This window comes from Dermochelys coriacea, chromosome 10 (genome assembly GCF_009764565.3).
Source record: "Dermochelys coriacea isolate rDerCor1 chromosome 10, rDerCor1.pri.v4, whole genome shotgun sequence".
NCBI lineage: Eukaryota > Metazoa > Chordata > Testudines > Dermochelyidae > Dermochelys > Dermochelys coriacea.
The window spans coordinates 71,532,566-71,557,976 of NC_050077.1; the positions used below are offsets into that span (position 1 = coordinate 71,532,566).

The 25,411-nt window shown below is 48.5% G+C and overlaps 1 protein-coding gene across 3 annotated transcripts in view; it reads left to right on the forward strand.

The window, feature by feature from the left end:
• NTRK3 (neurotrophic receptor tyrosine kinase 3) overlaps nt 1-25,411 on the forward strand; it is a 326,588-nt gene that overhangs the window by 71,662 nt on the left and 229,515 nt on the right. For all 3 annotated transcript variants that reach the window (XM_043493654.1, XM_038420117.2, XM_038420118.2), the window contains exons 3-4: nt 175-249; nt 1,796-1,867. In XM_043493654.1, coding sequence (XP_043349589.1) covers nt 175-249; nt 1,796-1,867 — 147 coding nt within the window. The remainder of the gene's footprint in view (nt 1-174; nt 250-1,795; nt 1,868-25,411) is intronic.

The following is a 25,411-nucleotide window of genomic DNA, read 5'->3' on the forward strand; positions in this document are numbered from 1 at the left end:
ACTGTCTATTCCCCACACCCTCCCCCTGCATAGGGCTTTTGGCAAAGCCAGGGAGTGGATGTGTCCTATGGACAGTTTCCTGGGTGTTGCCTGAGTCATGCAGCACTTCCCCTGTGTGGAACAGACTGACTGTCCTGTTGTACCTAGGGCTGAGCCTTTCCTTCCTCTCCACAGACACATAGAGAACTGGAAGAACTTGCAGACGCTGAACGCTGTAGACATGGAGCTGTACACGGGACTCCAGAGGCTGTGAGTATCATGCATGCGTGAGAGCGAGAAACCTGAAGGGTGGTGTTGGCGGCAGCCAGTTCAGGCTGCAGCAGGGAAATATTGCTGCTTTCATCCTACGGCCTCTGACCTATGATGTTGAGAGCATGACTGATGGTTCCCAGGCAGATGTAGAACCTTGCCTTTCTCCTTAACTTTTGCTGCTTTCCAGTCCTAGATGGAGCCCTGGTCAGGCAGACTGTGAACTTCACACAGCTCTGCCAATACTCTTCAGTCCTAACCTGGATCACCCCCTGTTAGTCCAGATCTGTGTCCATAGGCTGCACTGCTCTCCTAAGATGTGAAATGCCAGCTGTTTCTATCTATCTGGTTACTTACATGGCTCCCATCACAGTAGCAGCTGAGTGTTTCGCAGTCACAACGACTGTGTCCTCAGCATACCCTTGTGAGGTAGGGAAGTAGTCGAATCTCCATTTTACAGAGTGGGACCCGAGGTGGTGATTTGTCAGTCGCACGGGAAGTCTGCGGTACAGCCAGGAACGGTGCCCAGACCTTTCAAATCCCATTCCAGTGCCTTAAACTGTCCCTGTACCTCTCTCGATCAGACACTGGATTATACTGGGTGATGGTTCTGTAAAGTGGACAGATGTCTACCAGGGGTTAAGTTGTAATTCTCCAACCTCATTTCAGTTGGAAACCTACAGTATATCGCTCAGCTTCCTGGACTCGGCTCCCAGTGAGCTGTGCACTGAACCAATCCCCAGCCTGGGCTGCTGGTTGAGATTTAATGTAGGAAATCTGCAATGGAGTCTGGTATCTTGTCCACAGAGGAGATTAAGAAATCATGGCCCTGGGGCTGATTTAGCTCTGCCAGAGCACAAGGGGAAGAGAATCCTTCTTGACTCTTCTTATCATGTTGAGCAAAACTCACTTGTCCTCAAGTGCTCAAAGCAAAGGGATTTTCTTCTGGATTAAATGTGTGTGTGGTGCTCCCCAAAGGACGTATATGTCCATCACAGATCTCTAGAACAGTGGGCCCAAGGAAACTATGGACCAGAAGTAGCAAGGGCCGTGGGTGGTGCAGTCAGGATTGAGGGGCACTGGCAGAGATTTGTTTTGGGAGCTCAGGATTGGAATAGCAGGGAGTGTGGCTGGTGAAAACCGAAGTGCATTGATAATGGCATGTGGGGAAGCCCAGGGCTGCAGTAGCAGGAAGTGCTGTGGGTCAAGATTGCAATGCATTGGCAGAGCTGCATAGGAGAGGCTTGCACAGCGGCTGCTCATGCTACGCCTGCTCTTGACAGTACTAGGTCTATCAGATTAAATTGAGACTCCTCTCTATATGTGACCTTACCAGGTCTTCTGAGGCAAGAGATTAAAGTGTTCACCCCTCCCCACTCTCGCTAACTCCCTGAGCGTCCGCTCCAGAAACTGTCTTGCTCTGCCTGTCGCTTTCAGTTTTATGGGCATTGTCTCTCGACCGTCTCCTCGAGTTTAGCAAAGGGTTTTGAGTGCCCATTGATCCTCAGTCTTTACTTCATCACTGTCCTTTTAAATCTCCTTCCAGGACAATCAAGAACTCAGGACTTCGCAGCATCCAGCCGCGAGCCTTTGCCAAGAACCCTCATCTGCGCTACATGTGAGTAACGTTGCACACCTGCCCTGCTGTTCCCTTTGGAAAGGTTATCTCCAATGCTGTCATCCCTTGTGGGGAAGCCAGGGGCAAGCGTGAAAGGAGAGATGCAGGAGGGAGAAGGAGAGAGAAGTAATGAAAGATGAATTAAGGAAGGGAATAGAAGAGAAGAGTGAAGGGGATGGGGGAGGTGTGGCACATAGTAAAGGGCACAGAGAGAGAGGTGTGGGGAAAGTGAGAGCACTGAACAGTTCTCTCCTGCTGGGAAGCCGACACATTTAGATGTCTAAGAACTGGGCTGACTTTGATTGTGGCTGTAACCAGCGCTTGCCTCATTAGCACCCCTGCAGCGGCCAGCGGAAGTTTCCCTTTCTGTGGAGTTCAGGGGACTGCGGGCAGGGTGGTGGTGGCAGCATGCCCTTAGTGCAGAGCCTGAGCCTGCACTGCTCATTAACATGTGACAAATACAGAGGGCTTTGCAGACACAGATCTTGCTGTCGCTTCAGGCATGTGGCTGACAGCTGTGCTCCTAATTATTGACTTGTTAAATGGGCGTTTGAGGTGGGCCCAGGGCACAGATACTTCCTGCTGGAGGTTACTGGAGGATAAGGGGAGATGGTAAGGAAGTGGTGCTCTGGAATTTGGTATGGGAAGGAGGCAAGTCAGTAGGTAGCGTCCAGTTTTCCAGAGGAGTATCTGGGAAGGTTGGACTGTGTCCCATGGAACGTACAAGCACTGGAGGCTGATGGGTGACATTTCTCTCTTCAGAAAAGGCTGGAGTACCAGCATGAGTGCAAAGTGCATCAAGGGCCTGAAATAATTTGTCTGAGTGAGTGATATGGGATCAGATCCCTCTGAGCTCCAGTATAAAGACTAGAGGTGGGCTGATTGGTTATTGTGAGTTCCGTGTGCATTGTGTGTGAGCCCATGTACTTGCTCTCAATCGTGTGCTGACAGACATTTCAATGAAAACTGGTAATAACTTAAAAAATAATCTTTTTGATTCTATGGGCATGTGTTGCCACTCATATGTGCATGTTACTGGTGAAAAGAGATGGGGTAGATTTGCCGCTTGATTGTGTGCACAGAGCTCATGTTAACACAAATGCCTAAAAGCTTCATTGTGAAAGCTAGTTACAGTTGCTAAGTGACAGCAATGTACTTACCTAACAGGCCATTTGCAAAACCCAAGCACTTAAAATCAAACACATGAATAGTTAAGGATGTCACAGAACTTGAACTGCCCACCTAATAAACACACACTGTTCTTACTGAGCATAAAGGAATGCACATTTCATCACAGTACAACAGTTTTAATTCTGACCCATGGATTTTGTTTTTAATATATGCTCTTGGCTATTTTGGTTGGGATATCTAAATATTTTCTTTGATGGGATACTGTTGAATGGGGAAATTGCATAACGCATTTAGCACCGGGCAGCTGAATTGTTGGGTAAAATAGCTATGGTTGTTGTTTCTTGGGAGTAATATTGTCTATAATAGGTAAGGAACATATCTATTGATTCATGGTATTGTTGTGTAGGTGAACTTGCATTAGAAGCTCATCAATATGTGCCATTAGTGTGTACCTATGCAATTATTACTTTCAGAAAGAGTTCAGTTTTGTAGTTTGAGATGGCTGGATAAATCACTTTTATTTTGGGTCGGAGTTAAGGCTGATGTGTGGTGATGAAATGTTTGTTTACTATGTGGGCCATGTAAGATTTAAACATCCTTAGCTTGAGAGTCCTTTCCTTGCCTTGAAGTGCTTGGGTCTGCTACGATAGGTACCTACATTGTTCAACTGGTATCCTTAACTTTTTTTTTTTTTTGTTTAAACTAAGTAGCTGGGCTTGGTGGTATGTCCTAGGTATAGTCCTTCACTTGGGAGCATGGAGCTTGAGAGGAGGAAATATGTCTGTTCTTCTGACTGTTGTACTCCTGTCCAAAGAAAGCTCAGCCCCTGGGTTCTGGTTGTTTGTTCAGACATATCATCTTGTCGTAGGGCCCTCTCCATGCCTGATGGTCACGGTTACCTGCTTCCTATAGTGGCTTGGATCATCTCTGGAATTACTTGTCTGCTCCCCTGAGAGCTTCCCTGGTCACCATGCCAGCCACTCAAATGAAGAGACCTCTCCTAACTCTGGCATTTCACAGCGTGAAGAGCTGTTGATTTGAAGTAAGAAAATGTAGTGTGATGATGGGAGGAGCCCAGACCTGGGGCTCTCTGTCCCGCTTTGCTGTTCATCATGGGGTCTGACCTCATGTAAAGGCTGGAAGTTCTTAGCTCTTAAACTTCCTGGTCTTAGAGGAGAAGGGTTCTGAGTCCAACTGGACCAGGATTTGGGCTGCTGCTGGTTGTCTAGATCAGGGATGGGTAACCTTTGGCACACGGCCTGCCAGAGAAAGCCCCTGGCGGGCCGGGCCAGTTAGGTTACCTGCCACGTCTGCAGGTTCGGCCGATCACAGCTCCCACTGGCCGCGGTTTGCTGTCCCAGGCCAATGGGGGCTGCAGGAAGCGGTGCAGGGCAAGGGATGTACTGGCCGCTCTTCCCGCAGCCCCCATTGGCCTGGGACGGCAAGTTATGGCCAGTGGGAGCTGCGATCAACCGAACCTGCTGACACTGCAGGTAAACAAACTGGCCCGGCCCGCCAGCGGCTTTCTCTGTCGGGCCGTGTGCCAAAGGTTGCCCATCCCTGATCTAGATGGTCTGCCCCACACTTTACTACCTAAGCTTCCTGTGGCTCCTTTGTCTCGGACTGTGGCAGGCCATCTCACCTCAGCCATTGGATCTGCCACATGAACATCTGGTGGCACTCGGGGGACCCCTCCAGAGAGACAGCATGTAAGACTGTACCAGCATGGCAGGGTAGCTTTCGGGCTCCTAGCCAGCCACTGCCTCGGAAGGAGCTCAGCCTGCTGGGGGACCTGACATTTTCGGAGGCAGCCTCACATTGGAGCTGGGGATAAAAGGATTAGTGGAAATGTCACTCTGCTCGGAGTCTCAGGCTGCTGTAGCTGGGTTGAATGGCTGGTAAGATCAAGGAATACTGCCCCAGTCCCCATCAAGGGGAATGGCCTCCATGAGCCACAGCTGGATGCGTGTCAGGGCCAAGACCTGCTGGATGGTGTTGTCACTGTATTTGAGGCTCAACTAGCCAGGGCTGTGAGAAGTGGAACCAGGTGGCCAGTTCAGGATGCAGCATTGCAGGGGACATTGCCTCTTTGCCTTCCACCCTCTCATTTGGGGGTCTTGTCTCTTTGTGTTTGTTGGGGGTTTGGATAATTTGCAAACGGATTCTGAAGCACCCAACACCAAGTGCTTGACCGGAGAATTACTGAAAAGCTGAATGGGGAAGATTGAGGGGCAATAGTGCAGGCATGTTGGGGCCCAGGACTGGAATCGTAGGGGATGCTGGAAGCTGGGATTGAGGGGCAGCAGCAGACTTGTATCTTGGGGAAAGCTTGCATACTGATTTAAACTACTTTACTGGTTGATGGTGGGAGAAATCCCAACATCATCTACCTCTCTATCTTCTCTCCCCTTCCTCCCACAGCTTTGAGAGAGGTTTTCTTCCGTCAGATAAGCTGGGTTTCTCTGCCTTCTCCCAGCTTCTTCTATTCCTGTTCCATTCTCTGTGCATTTACAAGTCTTCAGACCCCAGCTGTGCAATCACAAGATGATCACTTACTCCAGCTCTAATTGTAGGAGCTCTGGTTTGTTGGAGTTTATTTAAGATAATGGCTTTGAATGAGTTTTTTCCTGCACAGAGTAAAAAAGAAAAGGTGAAGCCGTTGAGAGGTTTTGAAGCGTTCAGCTTCTTGAAGTGTCTGAATACTCCAGTGCCTTCTAACAGGGGACATAGCTGCCCTTAAGTGGTTAGTCGGCCCTGCACACAATCCTTGGTATGTGATGTAGGGGAGGGGGGGAAGAAGCAGTGAGTGACTGATGTAAACAAACCCTGGACTGGAGGTATATGGATCCATAAATAGCCTTAGCCCATTGTGACATACTAGACCTTGGGGGAGTGACTTGTAACCCCCATAGTCCTCATTTTTATATAATTGTGATCTTACATATAAAGCTTGCCTTGTAAGGTATCAGGGGATAAGTTATGATCTGCTGAAATTCATTTCTCTATCCATATATGTATATCATTAATGCATATGAAGTTATGAGAATTGTGTTGTATTGTGGTCACTAACACATGCTGCAAGTTGGGGAATCGGCCAGATATTCGCTCTCCAGAGGCAACAGCAAGGAAAGTAACCAACACCTGGGCAGGGTATCAATCAACCTATCAACAACCATTGTCCAGCAAGGGAGCTATAATGCAATGACTCTCACGCATGGGGCCACACCGAGGGAACTGCTCAACCTTGCCTGGAGACTCAGCAATGCCCCAGACATGCCTGGACTCGTGCTTCCCAAACACATGGGACTGAGGTTATAAAGCAGACACAGGGGCCACATGCGGGGTCTTTCTCCTTCACCCACACATGCTGGAAGCAACAAGGACACTGAGAAGATTTAAGCAAAAGAGATTGGCCCAGATTTCAAGGGGGGAATCTGTATACTATGGACTGCAATATCCAGTGGGGAGAGAAAAACTGCTTAATCTAGATGTTGCCCTGTCTAATAGGGTTGAGAGTTTATACCAGTGGTGGGCAACGTGTGGCCCATCAGGGTAACCCGCTGGTAGGCCATGAGACAGTGTTTACATTGACCGTCTGCAGGCACGGCCACCCGCAGCTCCCAGTGGCCATGGTTTGCCATTCCTGGACGATGGGAGCTGCCGGAGTTCTCGTTGCAGTGGGAAACACCCTCTGCAGCAGTGTGGGAGAGGGTGGATGTAGGATTTATGTATCTCTGTCTTGCTGCCTGAATTGGACTTTCCCTTTCCCCATCCTCCAAAAGATAGACATCAACCTCCATCTGCTCATATAATGTGCTCTTGGGAGAGAATAGGAAACAAATGTCCTGGGGGGGGGCAGGGTCAAGGACTCTAGGAGCTTAGCTGACTGTATGAAACAAATCTGGTGGGTCTCAGATCCTTTTTGGGGACTGGGCTACCACAAAACCCACTGCTACAAGTGATACTCAGTGGCCCTTCCATTATGAGGGCCTCAGCAGAGAGGCCCAGCATTGGCTGGGCTCTAGTGGTTGAACTCTGATCTTACCCCAAATGGCTCAGGGCTGAAACAGTCAATGAAGTGTGATGGCATGTAGAAGATCTCCCTGCAGAGCCTGTCCCATGGACAGAGGCCATCAATGCCAGGGCTGCCAAACTGGCACCAGATTCACCTCCAAGAGATAAAAAGAAAAGGACAGAGATAAAACTGAGACTAAAAACAATCGGGTGGTGTTCTCTGGAGGAAACCAATCCCGTTGCCATTGACAAGGAGGTTGGAGATAGGCTCTGAGGGCTGGACTGGAAATGCAAGCTAGAGAGGAGAGAAGGAACCACAGTGCCACAGACTGGTGTGAGTTAGATATTAATATATTTGTATGTCTGCTCCATCCCTCCCATCAGGTCTGTCGTTCCATGTTGGTTGGGGGGCCTGACAGTGTGGCCCCACCCTGCCATTCAGATCAGCTGATGCTGGTTGCAGAGGTGTAAGTCCTTTCAGCCTCCCTTGAATCCACTTAACCTCCAGCGCTGGTCCCCTGCCCCCAGCTCCTTTCCTTGGACTGAGAGCTGCGTCCTTCCCCATGAACCCCATCGTGTTCTACCCCCCGGTCTCAGGTCACCCGCTAATAGGATGTGACTCCCTCTAAACACTTTCTCGAATCACTGGCTCTCAGTCAGCCAGTCTGTAAAGCTCCTGTTTGTGTTTGTGGAGAATAACCACATGCACCTTATTTATTGGCGTAGTAAAGAAAACAAATTAAGGTCCTGTAATTGTAAAGTCAGGTGCGCTTTTAACTTAAGCTTAAGTAGTCAGAATTCCATTTAGAATATTAATAATTGCTTTTTCCGCCCGCATTCTGTGGCTTCTTTTCCCCCCAATCTGTCTTCTGGAGGCTTCTGCGTTCTCTAAATGGGTTCATAGGCCAGCCGAGACACTGTTCCCATTCCAGAGCTCTCCCTTGTCAGGGCTTGCCAGTGTGGGGATGGAGGCCTTTGATAAAGCAGAGCCACGTTTGTACAACTATAGCCAGGTTGGTAAATACAAAGCACATGGAGTTGTCGTGGTGACTCCTGCCCTCTCTGGGTACCGGGGTGGTGGGGTGATAGATTGTTTGCCTTTTGAATGCTGCCATACATAGGCTGCCTTCTGTTCCACTGTGGGTTTTTTTTTATCTTCTCTTCTGTGTCTGTCACTTCTCTGCTCACATAGATCGGGGCTGAAGGTTTATGGACATTAGAGATGGGAAAGGCCATACTGGGCTAAGTGTGTAGGGAACTCTTTGGCGTGCGAGGAGGATGGAGTGGATGATCCAACAGGCCTGTTCCATTGCCAGCTTCTATGATGTAGTTAACCTAGACCGCCCTGCCCATTCACCATGGCATGTCGATGTTGATATACTTTATGAGCAGGGCCTTGACCCTAGTGCCCTGGCGATGTTCTAGTCTGGGAAAGCACATCTTGATTACCTGAAGTTCCCTTTCTGTTTTTGACTGGATACGGGATTCTTCTTTGCCTCACTTCCTGGACTGTTTGGTACAGTTGCTGAGTGCTGTTAAAGAGCAACTGTATTCCACCCCAGAGCCAACTGCATTCTAGTGCTAGGTGAAAGAATGAGGGGTGCTTGGATAAGTGTGGTCTGTGAAGAGCTTTGGACTAGAATATTTTGGAGAAGCATTGCAGGATTATTTCTAGATCAAGGCAGGACCATGACCCATGACATCTCCCCTGGGTACCGCACAGTCTAGAGATCAGGGCTGCTGTCTCACACTGCGCTCATTGTATTGACACTTCATAAAGGCACTAGAAGCACCCTTCCATCTCATACCCACACATCTTGAAGGACTGTATACACTTGATCCCTGGTGCTTGTGAGGTTTGTGTGTCCCTTTGTGTAACTGTGCAGCCTTGCCATGTGTGTTATTGTTTAATTTACTTTGCCCTGGGTGGCTGTGTGACCTTGTTCAGGATTTTGGGCTGAATGGATAAACAAACAAAACACCAGACTTAATATTGTTTTGACGATGTTCAATTGCTTTTCACAAAAATCACTTGCCCTTATTCCCTGGATAGAGATCCTGGGCCTCTCTCTAAAGCAGTCAGGTTAATCTGTCTTATAAGGAGCAAAGTCTAACTCTGCTCTCCTCCACTAAGCAACTCCAGGGCTTCTCCCTCTTTCCTCCCCCTATGCTGAGGCCTTTCCAGTAGGCTGCCAGCTGTCACCTGCACTCCTGCCAGTCTTCTCCCTCCAACCTGAACTACAGTATAGGAACAGTTCAAGCAATTATGAAAAGGAATCAAATACATCCATAGCAAATCAATCTTTCCTGATTTCCCTCTATCTCTCAGGCAATGCTTGGCATTCCTAGCTTGGGCACTGTTATAGTTTAATTGTATTTCTGTGCGAGACAGCGTTATGGACTAGGACCACACTGTGCAGGGGATGTGGTCCATTGCTATCTGCTCTGTAAGTAAAGGCCTGATCATGGCAGTACTCAGCACCTCTCAATTTCCAGTTGTGCTGTAAGGACATCAGGGAGCTCAGCGCTTGTGGGGAGCAGGCCCTTGAATTGTTACTTACTCACAGCAGGGTCAGTTGCCCTGGTTTATTTTTGATCGATTCCAAGGCCAGAAGGGACCACTGTGATCATCTAGTCTGCTCTACTGTCTAACACAGCCCATGGAACTTCCCCCAAATAATTCCTAGAGCAGATCTTTTAGAAAAACATCCAATCTTGATTTAAAAATGGCCAGTAATGGAGAATCCACCACAACCCTTAGTAAATTGGTCCAACGGTTAGTTATTCTCACCATTAAAAATGTATGCCTTATTTCCTGTTTGAATTTGTCTAGCTTTAACGTCCAGCCATTGGATTGCATTATATCTTTCTCTGCTAGATTGAAGAGTCCATTATTAAATGTGTTCCCAATGTAGATACTTATAGACTGTAATGAAGTCAGCCCTTTACCTTCTCTTTGCTAAGCTAACTCAATTTTTCTCTTTGAGTCTGTCACTCTAAGGCCTGTTTTCTAATTCTTTAAGCATTTTTGTGGCTCTTCTCTGAACTCTTTCCAATTTATCAACATCCTTTTTGAATTGTGGGCACCAGACCTGGACACAGGATTCCAGCAACAGTTGCACCAGCGACTGATACAGAGGTAAAATAACCTCTCTGCTCCTAATCCAGATTTCCCAGGATCACATTACCTCTTTTGGCCACAACATCACACTAGGAGCTCACCTTCAGCTGATTATCCGCCACAACCCCCAAATCTTTTCCTGAGCCACTACTTCCCAGGATAGAGTCCCGCTTGGCATAAGTATGATCAACTTGCTTTGTCTACATTTAGCTGTACTTAAAATACACATTGTTTGCTTTTGCGCAGTTTACTAAGGGATCTAGTTCTTCTGTAAAGAGTTGTGCACGTCTGTGGTTCCCTTAGTATAATAAATAGTAATAATGTTCCCTCTGATTCCATACCTCCCCCATGCCATCCTCCCTACTTTGTCCCCTGTGTGCCGGCATAGCACACTGCCTAGCCTCTATGCTAATCAGCAGTGTCTGAATGGCAGGTTTATTTCCAATTGTTACCTCAGATTGAATCAATTTGGAGCATTTCCTCATTCAGCTGGAACAGTAGCGCAGGTAGGCTCTGTATTTTGGCAGCCTCTGTTCCCAAGGCCAAAGGAGAGACCTGTTCTGTGCAGACATCAGACAGTCTGGCTTTTCCCACAGGGCTGGCAACTGTAAACTTAGCTCATTTGAACGGCATTCCAAAGGCCCAGTAGTGAATTTCTGACGGCAGCGATACTCCTCATCATCTCTAGTTATAAACACCGTCCACATTTAAAGCACTACACAAGCATCCTCACCATGCCCTGGTAAGGTAGGCAGGGGAGTGTTAGCCCCGTGTTACAGATGGGGAATGAAGATGCAGAGATGTGAAGTGATTTGCCCAAGGCTACACAGTAGGAGAGCAAGGATTGGAATTGGGGACCGCATGCCTCTTAGACTTGTGCTCTCTGCTGCAGGCCTGGCTGCCTCCATCAGAATCCAAACCTGCTTAAGAACTGATGTGTTCTATAATAATACAGAGAGGAGAGATGATCATGTGGTTAATGCACTATAGTGGGACTCGGGGATATGGATGCTGATCCTGTCTTTGCCACAGACTTCCTGTGTGCCATTTGGTGAGTCGTTGATCTCCCTGTGTCTCCATCTCTGTCAGATAGGGATAATAGTCCTTTTGTTCTCTAGCCTCTGTAAGCTGTAGCTTTTTGGGGCTACACCTGTGCAGCACCTAGAAGAATGGAGCCACAAGGTGGTTGGGACCTCTAGGTGCTACTCCAACAAGATGAATTATAGCAACAGTGATGTAAAGAAGGTGTCCTATTCCATTCAGGTCCTTGTATCTGCCCATCACCGTGGTATCTGAGCTCTTCAGAAACTTGTCTCTCCCTCACACACCACCTTGTTCTGAAGCTTTTTGATGCGTTGACCCACCACTTCCAGTTAAATCACACGGGGATGGTGTTTGTTCCCTATTCCCTTGGGCCTTTCTGGTTTCATGCCATGCTGCCGTTTTGAAAAAAACTATCAGTCGTCTCGCTGGCATATGGATGAAACTGGGAGCTTCTTTGCCGGCATATCTCTGCTTCCCAGTCCCATCTTTAAAAAGTCCTTTGCATTGATTGCAGCGTCATTTCAAACTGGCCTTTCCACCAGTTCTAGGGCCGGGTCTCACCTCCGACAAGCCTGATTCCAGGTTTGCAGTGAAGCGCAATTTAACATGTTCTGAAAGATTTTTGGACTAGGGCAGTTTCATCACGTTCTCCTGTGATTATGTAGCCTCATGAAGTTGTGTTGTGATGTGACCTGGGTTGGGTAGTGATGGCTTGATGCATGTCTTATGTTGTAGCACGTTTACCCTGCAAGACATGCTGTTAGAATCGGGAGACCTATCTCAGCCACATATTGTTTCTGAGCCAGGGGAACACCTGGTACTTAGTTAAATCCTGTCAGATCTCTCCTCATCTCCCAGGAGAGAGCAAACAAATGTGGAAAGACCTGATTCCCGTAGGGCTTGGTATGGAGGTCCATGGGCAATAGGGGCCAGAATTCACTTCCACACCCCTGTGGCCAGTGGGGAATAGCATTTCAGAGGCAGCCTCTGGTAGCCCATTGAAGGCAGAAGCACCTTGCTTGACTCTGCAGAAAACACAATAGGGTATGTTAAGCGGCTGTGGTGAGGAGCCATATCCAGCCTCCCAGTTCCAGTGGGAGGTGCCCAGGGGAGCATGAAATGAACAGGACTGGCCTCCAAGAGGGACTTGGAAGACACCGTAAAAGTGGGTGGGAGGGAAGATCCATCACTGTAGGAGCATAATAAAATGTAGAGGGACTTCACAAGTAATCTTATCTGGGTTTTACAAGGATGCCGCCTTGCTAACAACATGACGGTGGGGTGGATAGGGGTTCAGAGACAGTAAACAGAGCTCCTGAGAAAGAGAGACAGTCAAAGAGTGTCTTATTGTTTAAGCAATAAGGCATGACAGGGCGTGAATGATGGGGCATTAATTCAGACCTTGCATGTGACTGTGCCAGAATTTAATACGCCATAACTTACTCACTGGCACGTTTTATTGGAATTGTAAAATGTTGTTATAAAATTCTAGGTTTTTTCTACCAACCCCTCCCCCTCCCTGTTTATATATGTTAAAAGCCGAATGGTGGATTTTACAGGACGTGGGAGACAGTGTGACATACTTTATTAGCCCATCTGTGCGAGCTCACTGTGGGGTTATGGCATCACAAGGAGGCCTGGCTGGAATTGCCTTTGCATTGTCTTTCCGGTTATGTATGCAGTGAGTGTCAGCAGTAATGTGGGATGAGTGGTGGTGGCAGACCTGATCCTGTGGTGTGTGTGTGTTTCCACTAGAGCCCCTCTCAGTCAGGAATGTGAACACATGGTGACGTGTGTGTGTGTGGATCCCCAGTGCACTAGTATATAGTTATTCCAGGTACCTCGCACTCTGAATATATTTACACCCAATGAGGTGCATGTTTACTTCTGATCCATTGCTGTGGGAGTCTGGTGCCCGAGTCCCTTAGCTGCAGCATGTCACCTCTCCTTGCACCTGCCATAGGGCCAGTGCCATTCAGCACCAAGGCCAGAGCATGAAGCAGAGCCCCTCTGCATCCCATCAGAAAAGAGGAGAGTAGCAAGGTCCATGCCAGGCTTTCAGAACTGGCCCCCTCCATATTCACTTGCCTTTTTTCCTCTCCTAGCTCCCTCTTCCCAGTGCTCCCACTGCTGGCACATGATCACTATTTTGCAAACAGAGCCCCAGTGGTGAACTTGCCGCTGCTCACATCTGACTTGCAGGTGTCTGTTTTTCTTGTCCTTTTCTAACAGCCAGATTTTGTGGGGTAGGAGGAAGAGCTCCCCATGGCTCCAGAGTGACAGGTTTGGGTGATTGAGAGGGAGGGGAGAATAGATTTCTTTTGGACCCTTCTGTGGTGCTACCAGCCTGTCTGAATTATTCTCCTCTGACCCCTGCATTATCTCTCGCCACCGCATGGGCTAGATCTCTCCAAAGTTGTGTCTGTATTAAAAAGAAGCGGATAATTCTCTCTAACCTGAACTAATCTCCCAGTGCCAATCCCACCTGTCAGCCTAAATGGAATAGTCTCCCAGGACGGGTACCCTGGCATTCACAATAGGCCACCCACGTGCCCAACATTCCAGCAAAAAGAAACATATCCCCCCCCAGCCCTCCGTTCACCCCTCCCAGTCATCCCCGTGCAGCAGCAACAGGCTCTGCAGACAGGACAGCCTCTCAGGAGTCAGATACTGCGGTGCTGGACGTGTCTCGAAACCCTGAATGGAATAGGAATAAGGGAGGCTGGGGGTGAAGGCAAGGCAGGGGTGGCTCTAAAGCTGCAGATTGCCCATTCTACCTCTGCTTGTTTTCTGCCAGCCTATCCTGCATGAATGCTGCTAACCGCAGGCTTGGGCTGTAGTCACCTTGATGTCTGCTGTCTTGTTGCCCCACAAACACTGTGAGGGTCCCAACGAGAATTGGCCGTTTGGGGTGGGGCAGCTTCCTCCTTGGTGTTGTATTTGTCTTGTCTGCTGAGCATTTCTCTTGCCTTTCGATGAGAAATAGTTTGAATGCATCAGTCTCTGCAGAGTATGTTGGATTGCTGCTTTCGTATCCGTTTGCTGCTGAAGGGTACCCTTTGCTACTTGCCTTCCTCCTTTCCCTCCAGGAGGAAAACCTTAGCCTCTCTTGAGATCCAGGCTGGCTTCCCTCCAGCCCCGTTGCCACAGGTACACACCACCTTCCCCCAGATGCTTGCCAAGACCACACAAACACTCCGCAGTCCGGGAGTTACAAGGCTCTCCTCTCCTCCCCTGCCCAGTCGACACCAGCCCCGAACAGACATAAACTACTTCCACACAGACCCTCTCCTCTCACCCAACATACCTTGTCTATGCACTGGTGTAGGCTGTCTAGCCTTCTCGGCTACATGTCTTCTGCTATGTCTATCTGTGATGTCCCCGGCACTCCCTTTGGAAGTTGCACTGGAGGCAGGTGTCTCAGTTTCCCTCCGCTCTGATGCTGGGGTGCAAGTGCCGTGAGGTAATGGCAGTCTTTCGTTTTTATTAGCTGGTATAAACACAGATCTCTTGGCAGCAGCCTGGCTTCATCAGCCATTGAATACCATTTTCTTTTTATCTATAATTTAGTAAAATATCAAGCCATGGTTGTTTTAACAATCAACAGCAGGAGATTTTTTTTCAAAAGCTGTTTTATCCCAGGGCTGTGGCTCTTTTTTTAGATCTTCTCAACAAAGGCTTCAGCTGCTCACACAGGAGCAAATTCATTTGACCTCCATTCTCTCCTGGTGGAATGGCTCCCTATCTGCTCCCGCTAGAGCCAGGTACCCGGCCGGGCAAGGCAGGTGAGCGGGGGAAGCTGGAGTGAGAAATGAGTGGTTAGTGAGGTTTGAGTCTGGTGGGAGGGAGAGGACTCGTGTCGTTGGCAAGGCAGGGCATGGGCTGGCTGTTGCTGGGGAAATTTGAGGCAAAGACCCAGCCACTGCTCTGGCTTTGAGTCAACATTCAGGGGGACAGGGAGGAAAGGGAGGAAATCAGAGAGTGGGGAGCAGGAAATGGGGGAGGGTGGAAAAGGAGAAGGTGTTGAACAAAGAGAAAATTGGGGGATTCTGGTTAGTGAGGAATGGGGACCAGGCTGGAGAGGGATAATGGTGGGAATAGGGTGGAGCAAGAAGAAATCATCAGGCAGGAGGAATGAGTTGGAGGAGAAGGGGGAAAGGAAGTGGATGGGAAGAATGTATATGAGGGCAGAGGGGTAGGGAAGAAAGGGAAGGATAGCTGGGGTAGGAGTGGGGTGTGTGGACTCCAAGAAAGTGGAACAGCTGTGAGAGGTGCTGGGAGCTGTGCCTCTAAATTAACCAGAACCACTCCCTTGGATTTGGATGTAATATGAAAATGTGCCTAATTATTCTTGGACAAGTTTTGTGATCCTGATGATATTAATTTTTCTTAAAGGTCAACAGCGCTCACTCGAATCCCCTTCTGTTCTATCATGTAATCAGTTAATTAACTGGAAACTATTTAGCAGTGCCTGCCAAGTGCTTTGTCTACCTCGTGTTGGGTTGTTTTGTTACTGCTGATTTCCCCCTGCTTCCCGCCCACTGCTTTCTTCAAAGTCCAGAGAACCTGCAGAGTTGCCCCCTCCCAGCCTGGCCACTGGCACAGAGCCCCCTCATGAGGGAGAATATGTTGGAGTTGGGTTTTTTTAACCAGCCATTTGGTACCGTGGGGGCTGCTCGGAGGTCTGCTGGCATTTTTGGTTTTCACCCTCCAGCCTTATGTGCATGTAGCAAACCAGGGGGGCTTGGAATATGGCTCTGAGGACAGAAAAAGGCAGCTCAGCTACAGCGCCAAGCAAGCCTGCCTGAGAGGCTTCGTGCTCGATATTGTTCACCATAGGTCTAGTACAACTGCAGTTGTGGGTTGATTGTGTAAAACTCCCCAGCCCCTCCCCACGCTCTCCTCAAGAGCTATCTGTGCAGCAGGGCTTCCATCTAGTGCCTCCATAAAGGTGATTTACTAATCCATTGGCTCTCGCTGTTTCTATACACTATACGCTGTTTCCAGTGCCTGGAAGCTGTAGTTAAGTATCTTGGGTCCTTGTTGAATATTTTTGTGACTGTGTTGTGGGTTCTGGCTTCTCTGTGTGCTTTGTGGAGTTGGAGGGAGGGGCCCTTCCACGATTCCCTTCTCAGGCACTCTCTGTATCTTCCCCTGTATTCTCAGCGTGGCTGGGATCTCTTCTGTTGTGGAATGGTCCGCCTCACCCCAGGCCTGCTGGAAATCTGGGGCTGGGGATGCAGGGGATGGGTCTTCGCCATTCGCTGTCTGCTCCCATCTGGAGGAAACAAGCACTTTGAGGCAAACAAGCACAATAAGCCCCGCCTCTTGCTGGAGTTGTCAGCTGGCACCTCCTGGCCTCCGTCGCACTAATACTGCTTCTGTGCACTGCAGCAGGAAAAAGCCCAACGTACAGTTACTTTCCAGGTCTGCTGGGTTCGAATTACCCCAGTGTGGGCTGAGGAGGGTGGGGTGGGTGAAGGGCACTCGGGGGAGGATCTCTCTCCATGGTAGGATTGAAGTGCAGGGGAAGGCTCCTCTCACTGCAGGCTGGCTAGTTTCACTGAGAACTAAAGTGCTTCCGAGCGCTGTTGGCCTTCACCCTGTGGGGGAGCTGGCAGACTCGGGAAATGCCATTGCGGGGCCTAGCCAGCTTTTTAATATTGGCTTGAATCCTCTGAAACCAGCTGTCCTTGGAGGAGAACATTGTAAACAGCTCTCAGGAAAAGGATGATGAGGGTAACAGAGAGCCTGAGTCAAACCCTGGCCTCTGAACCACCCCAGACCATGGGAAAGTTTGGATCCAACCTTTGTGACTGGTCCCCATCTCTGTCACATGCTGAAGCAAAGCCCAGAGTACCGCAGAACCTTTGGGGGTGGTCCCATCTCTGAGTAAAGCCGGGTGCAGCTGAGAGACACCTTGGAAGAAAGGGGGTGGTGGATGAGGGACCGTGTGTGAAGGCTTTGTGGACTCTGAAGCGCGTTGGGATCCATTGGGATGAAAGTGCTCGCAGTATGCATGTTGTTATTATCATTTGTAGTGGGAGGAAAGGCGTGTGGCAGATGAGCTGCTAGTGCCTAGCTCCAGGGTGCCATAAGTGTGTGTGCACATTGCTGGCAATTTCACCCTGTGCAGCACTGGCAGGGGAAACGCCCTCACTTCTCCCACTGTGTCTCTCTCCCTTGCATCGTGATTGTGGTTTGGTTTTAATGCTGTTGCTGAAAAAAAATAAAATCTCTCCACCCACCCTTCTTCCCCCTCAGATTCTGCTGCAGGAGCAGCTGGGGGCTGTGGAGAGTGCCGGCTGCCAGCGAACGCAAAGTGAGGGTGGCTGGAGTGCTGTCTCTGGTCTCCTACCTAGGAAGGGGCCTGGCCTGGCTAGGTGCAATCCAGGAGAAGCAGGGACTGGTGTTTGAAAGGGGGATGTGCTGTGATGCATCACGGTGGCCAATGGCTCCACCAGGCTGGTAGTGAAAATCTTTTGATTCCCGCCCGCAGGACCAAATCTTGGCATTCATGCTGGTGTTTCTGGGGTTGTCGTGACTGCTGGCTGTGGACTCTTGCACTGGGAGACAATGTGTTAGGATCATGAAGTGATGCTGTTTGGGATGCCCCATGTTCTGAGGCAGCATTTGGCAATCTCACAAAGAGGACAAGGCTCTCACCCCCTTCAGTCAATGCAGCATTTGGGGAGATGCTAGGGCAAGGAACTGGGGATTTCCTGGCTGGAGTGAAATGATTTTTTGCTTTTTTGTAGTGCTGATATGTTTGTGGTGACACCTGGAAGAGTCTAGGCAGAGAGCGCCTCAGAGGGAATAACTGGCGGCTAACACTGGCCTTATCAGTTTAACGCTGAGCCCTGTTCTGCTAACTCATCCACTTTGCCTGCGAGTGAGCGAGAGGCTTGCGTGCATTTGGCATTTCCGGGTGCTTTGGCAGGCTCTCTCTCAGCTGTGGCCTATTGGGGGTTTGTGCTGAGTGATCTGAGATTTCAATTTAGTCTAATATTTGCAGAGCCCGATTCATGGTGTGGGCCTGTCCTGCCACCGTGGCTGCTGCTGGGACTTGCTAGGGTAATTTTAGAACGTTCATTAAAGGAGGACAGAACATTTTCCTTTAATGAGCAAAGCTGCTAACTAAACAGGAAATAGGGTGGAGGAGGAAAAAGGAGACTAAGGGAGCGGGGGGGGGGAGATCAGGAGCACAACACTGTTTTTAGAGGTCATTGCATCTGTCTGACAGAGATGAACAAGCCGAAGAATTATTCTCCAGTGCTGTAGAGTGAGACTTGTTCAAGGGGTTTCTGCCGGACTAGGTGGGCCGTCCAGTATGGGGATGACCTCTTGCTCTGCTCTGGAAGGGCAATTCCTGTGTCATCAAGCCAGATTACTCTGATGTGGAATGTTTTTCACTTTGGCCATTTTGGCACATGATAGAAAATAGATAGGATGTTGAGGAGTTGGCCTAAAAGAATAGTGGGCCAGTGCATTTGCCCCTCTGGGTACTTTTTTGGTGGCACATATTTTTCGCTGTTCTCCAATGTCTCTCTCCCCTTGGCACCCTGTTTCTGTGTTAAGTGTGTGACACATGGAGACAGGACAATGCCAGAACTGATGATCAGACCTCTCCTTCCTGTCAGCTTCAGTGTCCAGTTCACACTTGCTGATCAACGCAAGGGAGCCAAGATGATCAAGAAGTCTTCAGTCCAGGACTTTATTGCAGCCATGGGGCAAAGCCCAAATATCCTGGTGAAGACAGCAGGTCCACAGAAGCCTGGATGCGGGGGAGGGATTCCTGGTGAATGGCAAGGAGCTCTGAGGAGTGGGACGTAAGGGAGGAGTACTTTCCTATGAGGACATATACAGCAAAGTCAAACTTTGGCATGGAGAGAGGTGGGCAGAGGCGGACCAGTGGGCTGCGTGTCTGCCCTTACTTTAACGTACATCTTCATCTCAAACCCGAAGCACCTTTGGCACTTGGCTGCTCCAGAGAGCCTACATGAGACGTGTGTGAATCCATGGCGTTTGCTGCTGGTTTCAGTGGGTGAAACTAGCTGCTGCCAAGCATGCTCGGAGGTTGAATTGTCTTGAGAAATGAAACAGTGACAAGTCGATGCTCGCTGGGCTCTCAGTCTGTATTGTTACCCTGGGTTGTGTGTTTGTGCAGGGGCCTGAGTGGGACTGATGTGGGGACTAGTTATGTAGGAATGTCAGGGAGAATTTCCCAGACTCTCTCTGATTGGTTTTTGTTCTTGTGGATTTGGTGGCCCCTTCCTTCTCTTCTCCCATTTCCTCCCTCCTTATTCCCTTCCCAAAACTAGGGCTACAGCTGGCTAGCAAATGGCGTGGAGAGAGCCACAGTAGCGTGGTTTCCCTACCCAATGATGCCATCTGGTTTTTTCTTCAACCCTGAGTGTGCTGTCACGATTTTCTCCTGCCATGTGTCTGCCCCCTGCCATCCTTGGCCTTTAGATGAGAGGGTGGGGAGTCAGTGGGGACAGCAGCATATGTGCTATATTGGGGTACAGTGCCTTAATGGGCAAGGCTAATTGGGCCTGTGTTGCAGAGCAGATTGAATATCAAAGAAGCCACACACTGTGCCCCTGACAACCTGGGGCTGGGGAATACATTGGGGATGTGCGTTACCATCGGGTATATGTGCGTTTCACTTCTAATTTATGCCAAGCACTTGTGCGTGCCCCCCCAGCAGCTCCATGCAGCTAATACTCTGGATCCGGATTTTCGGAGCTGGCATCATGTTATTAAAATGCATTTAAAAACGTCTTCCATTCAGAAAGAATTGTCAGGTTTGAAATAAAGGGTGACCATGGAAGGGGGAGCTCATTGGGAGAAGGAGGGCGGGAGGGTCCATCCCCAACAGCAGCGTCTTTCTGCCACCAGTTGGACTGAATCACAATAATATAGTTTGCAGTTTAATTACAGAGGCTCTTGTTTGTTAGTGTCATTAATCAGGCATCTGGCTTACTTTAGCTGAATAAAAATGGCTTTTAATAGTGGAGCCTTTTTTGCTGCTACTTAATTAAGGGAAAAGCAAACATGCCATTTTCTTTCTGACTAAAGTCCAATTGTTCTGGATTTCAGGAGCTAAACTCTTTAATCCTCCACTACAAACAAACCAACACTTCCCCAAGAGTGACAAGCCGTTCGGCAGATGCACCTCAGTGGCCCCATTCATCTGCTGGGCTAAGATGACTCTGATCGCTTTACATTTCTCTTCTGCCTTTCTTCACCCAGGTTCCACAGCATTCTAGCCATGTGCAAACCACTTCAGCTACCACTGAAATGTAGCCACCTCTGAGTAGGAGTACAGATGCTGCATAATAATGCACATCAGCACTTTAGGAGAGATGAGGTGATGAGTCCCATACAGTTGAAATTGGAAGAGGGAGAGGAGGCAGAATATAATAACCCGGGCTGGAATTGGGTCTGGACATTAGGGCTAATCCCCTAACTCTTAAAAAAATGCATGAGATTTATAAGCACCAGTGGTCAGGAATGTTATGTCTCATCTCAAAGACAGATGCTTCAGGAGCACAGCTGCCCCTGACATGATGCTGGGACAGTAGAGTATTGTTGAACTGTGACCTTTCCATCAGAGGTCACAAAAGGGTCTTAAATCTGTCTTGTTGGTGTTCAACCATTCAAATGCTCTTTTGACCTGTAGTTTGGAAATGTGGGGTACTTGGTCGTTATGGGCCTCCCCCCCTTTGGAGCCTCCTTGGACCAGAAGGGTACAGGGAAAGAACCTGTTGTTTGTGAAGGGGAGGAGAGTGCTTGGAAGAATTTCCCATGGGAAGTGGGTCCTTGGAGGGTCCTATGGGATATGAGAGGCTGGCAGGAGTGAGGTGTAGACTACCTGAGGCGGAAAGGGCTGGTAACATTGGCTATTATTAAGGTTGCCTGACGCTTCCCATGATAAGATCCTATTTTCAGTTGCTTATAACTTGGCTAAATTTTAGCCATTTGAGCTGGAACTTTTCATGCAGAGTGTTTGCCTTAGGGCTAAATATTTTTTGGAACATTTCAGCTAAAACAGTTTAGCTGCTCCCAAAAACAAAGCAAGGGAAAATACATTGCTTTATCTGTGGCAAAAAATTCTCTTTTCTTTGCAAAACTCTAGTGCCCAGTGCTTTGGAGCACGGATTTGAAATTTGGCAGGCTGGTGGCCTTTGTGTCAGGGATGTGCCTTTTGCTTTCCCTGTGAAAATCTGCCCAAATTTGGTCTAATTATAAGCCTTTGTAAAATTGCAGTTTGCACACGCTCAGTAAAGAGTTGTTAGATTTTACAGTAATTCCCTGGAGCACAATTGCCTCCAGAGCCTGGAATGGAACCCAAGATTCCAGAGTCTCACCATTCCTCTGCTGTCAGCAACTATCTATGGAAACCCACTGGCAAAGTGACCCAGGCTCCTCTAGTGCTGTTCCACACAAAGGATGACAACCTACTACTGCTGTCGGATACTCTGTTAGCTCAAGCGACAGAGGTCTGTGCTGTGGCTCTAAAAGTTCCAATTCTGCTGATGACCTGTATGGGTGTTTATATGGTGCCACGTGATGGAATTTCAGTTTTTTTGTTTGGTTTTAAAAAAGTACCCAAACCCTAGGAAATTACATACAACCCTCCTGTCCCAAAAAAACCAAACCAAACCAAAAACCAAATAAGGCTGCAAAGTCAAATAGGAATTGTCAGAGGTAAGGTTGCTTGTTGCTTATGGCTAGGCCAGGGTCTCATGGGTAAAATAGTATGTGATCATGTAACTAAAGACTGTATCATAATGCACACACTCAAGGAGGCCAAATAAAGATTACACAGGCAACTTTAACTCTAGCATTTCCTATTTTTTGAGTGCTTAACAGTGGCCCTGAGAGCACCCCAGTGCCAGAGGGCAATGGGCACTTTAATATCTAGCAGTGAGCCTGAACTGGTCTGACCGGTGTACTCCAACTCACGTTGTCATAATCTGTATCTAACAGGTGTCATGTAAGATATCATATGTGAACTGATAAAATGCTGGTCGCTAGTATTATTCATAATACTACATAGTATTATTATGTATTTATGGGAGATACGAGAAACATTTTGTGATGGAAATGTATTCTCAAGTGTTTTTGGCAGGTAAGGTTTAAGTCAATCCACCTTAGACAAAGGAACGTGGTCTCTCCTGCTTGACTTTGCCTCCAATGTAAGTTGAACATAGAGAGGAAATGAAAGGACGCTTACATAAAAGGTAAACAAAACCATCAAACGACTAGTGAATTGGGGAGAGAGCCACTTAACTATCTCAGTAGGGGGAGGAGACTGCAAAAATGTACATGGCGTCAGCTCCTTGGTGGACCCAGCAAGCTGAGCCCCCAGGAAGACTTCCTGACTTTGAAAACAAAGATAAAACATTGAGGATATAAGCAGAGAGGAAAAGCCATTCTGGCATTCTTCACCTGAAGAGACAAAGAAGCCAAATGCTTTAAGTTCTGTGTTGGATCCTGGCTAAGAACTGGCCATTCGTGCTGGAAGAACATCACTTGGAACAAGAGGCTCTAGTTTAAATTAGGTTTTAGTTTTAGAAGAGTATTTTTACTTTTGTTTGTTTGTAGCCATTTCTGTCTCAGTTCTGCCTGTTTGGTATCACTTGAATGTCTGTGCTTTGTCAATAAACTTAATCTTGTTTTATTACGCCACCACCTCCATGCATTGTTTCACACGGAAGAGTAAAATCCTCTGCCAAGCAAACAGGCTGGTGCTGCATATTGTCTCGCCAAAGGAGCAGCAAACTCAGTAAGGTTTGGTGAGGGCTACAGTTAGAGGGACTGAGCTCTGCAGAGGAGATGGTTTGGGGTAGACTTGGGGCTATCGGAGTTGGTGGTGTCACCCCAAAAGGAGTAACCAGGCTGGTGGAAGTGAAGGTGAACTATTGTACTGCTGTTGTCAGGGCTCTGAGTCAAAGCTGCCCAGCACGGAAGCATCAGGGTTGCAGGGTGGGCGGTGAAAGAACCCCTTACTGGTCTTTACAACCTTAATTATTTTTTTAAATATAGTTGGTTTGTTTTTAAAACCCATCCCAAGATCATGGACCTTACACAACTCACCCCTCTTCAGAGTGTGTGTACCTGCCTCTGTTGGCGAATGCCTTCCCTATGGCACTCCCCAGATAAAGGTTGTGAGTAGGTGTCCCTGCCCACAGTCACCTGCAGATGTTGCCTATTCGGTCAGACGGTGTCACTGCTCTTCCAAAGGAGCGTTTCCTGCCAGATGTGAGCCAGTGATAGTGCGTCCCCTCTTCACTGGGTTCTCCAGGAGGGCCGTGGCGAAGGAGTGAGGCTAAAAGCCGAGCACATCCGCTTAGCAAAGCGCCTCGTGTTAGCGAGGCTGTGTCCCCTCTCCATCTCTCCCTGCCCCAAATTGTAATAACATGATCGTGCTATTTTTGATTCCTTATTTACGTGGAAAGCCTGTTGTTTTTTCTTTCCTCTTTCAGAATCCAATTTTCTCTTGACATTTCTGCCTAATGTAGCTAAACATGACCTTTGTGAAAGGACACTTCCAGCAAGATGTGCTCCCTCCTGTGCAGCTGTGTCTGCTGCTCTTCTACATCTCTCTCTATCTCTCACCCATCCCCTTTTCCACCCTCCCCCTTCTCTCTCTGGTGCGGGGACTGTAGAGCATTTACAGGCTAATCTTTCTGTCACGATGGGATTTTCCTACCCTCTCCTCAGCTGGAGGTGCCAGGCTCCCGAAGGCTGACTCTTCTCCGAGGGACACTGAAGACTGATTCTCTGGGGCATGCCTGCAAGTTGTGCCCATTTCCCAAGACTTTCCCGCGGATGGGAAGTAGGAGCTGTGGGCTTGTCTACATGGAGATTTAGTGTGTGGAAAGCTGGGGTGTAGACCTCCAGCACACTAGCCTGCCACACACTAACTGGCTGTGTGGACCTTGCTGCCACGAGTTCGGTAGTGTGGTTTGATCCACTGCTGAGTGAAACTGTAGTAGATCTAAGCACACTATGGAACTCTTAGCATGCAATAGCGAGGTCCACATGGCCCATTAGCATGTAGCAGGCTAGCGCATTGTGGATTTACACCCCAGCTTGCCAGGCGCTAAATCTCCTTTTAGACAAACCCAGTGTTTACACAGCGTAGGGAATTAAGGGATCTTTGCTGCCTCAGTGAGATTCTTGCAGTTTACAGTGCTTTATGCATGCTATGATGTATGTAGTGTGACATGAAGCCACAGCTTATGGATGCAGCAGTGTCATGTGGCTACAAACACACAGCTGTATGACACCAGGGTACGTGGTGGGGTTTAACCCCTATCCAAAGTGAACAACACATACTGGGGAGTGTTTGCCTTGTAAGCAGCATAGATGTGTCTGGGCTTCAACTGCAGAATTCCAGATCTGACCTCTTCAGGAAAGGTTGTTCTAAGTTAGAGCAACCTCTGGGCTGTTCTAAACTATGCTGTCTTGAATCTGAGTGGCAAAGAGGTGGCTTAAAGTGACATGTGCTCTTCAACACCTTATTATGGCTTGTGTGCTATGTGTCTTATAAAGCAACGCCTAGAATCTGCCATTGACTCTCTCCCGAGGGCTGGATGGCACACTGGCTTGTTATTGCAGCATCTCTCAGGCAGGTTGGGTTGCAGAGGCCAGGGTGTCTCAGGTGGGCTGGCTGGGCAGAGACACAGAGCAGGCAGGTTTCCAGGGGCTTTGTGAGGAAGATGGTGAGGAGTTCTTCCAAGTTAGAAAGGTAAAACTCCTTCAGAGACTCCTGTACCCAAAAAAGATCAGTTTGGATTTGTAGGACCCATCCCTTTAATCGCCCTTAGCACTACACACCTTGCCTCACTGTATGTTGCTTTCTTATTCTGAGAGTAAGAGCCAAATGAATCTAATAGCCCAAACCCTCCCTCATGTATCAAATCCACATAGAGCCGAAGTCAGTGCCTCTCCCAGTCCACTCTCAATGCTGCCTTATGTTTATCCCATTTCTCTGAGTCTGATGGGGATCCTCATGCCTGGCCTATAGCAAACTTAGCTGCCTTCGTGCCATCTCCTCCTCTTGCCCCATATTTCCTCTTTAGCTGGCTGCAGATTTAATGAGGCTCTGGGTCTCTTGTTCATGTCTCTTGCTCTTGGTTGCCATTCTCAGTGAATAAGGTCACAGCATGAATGATCTGTGCGGCCAAGGAACCGTTGTCATAGTTGATTAATTGCCATGC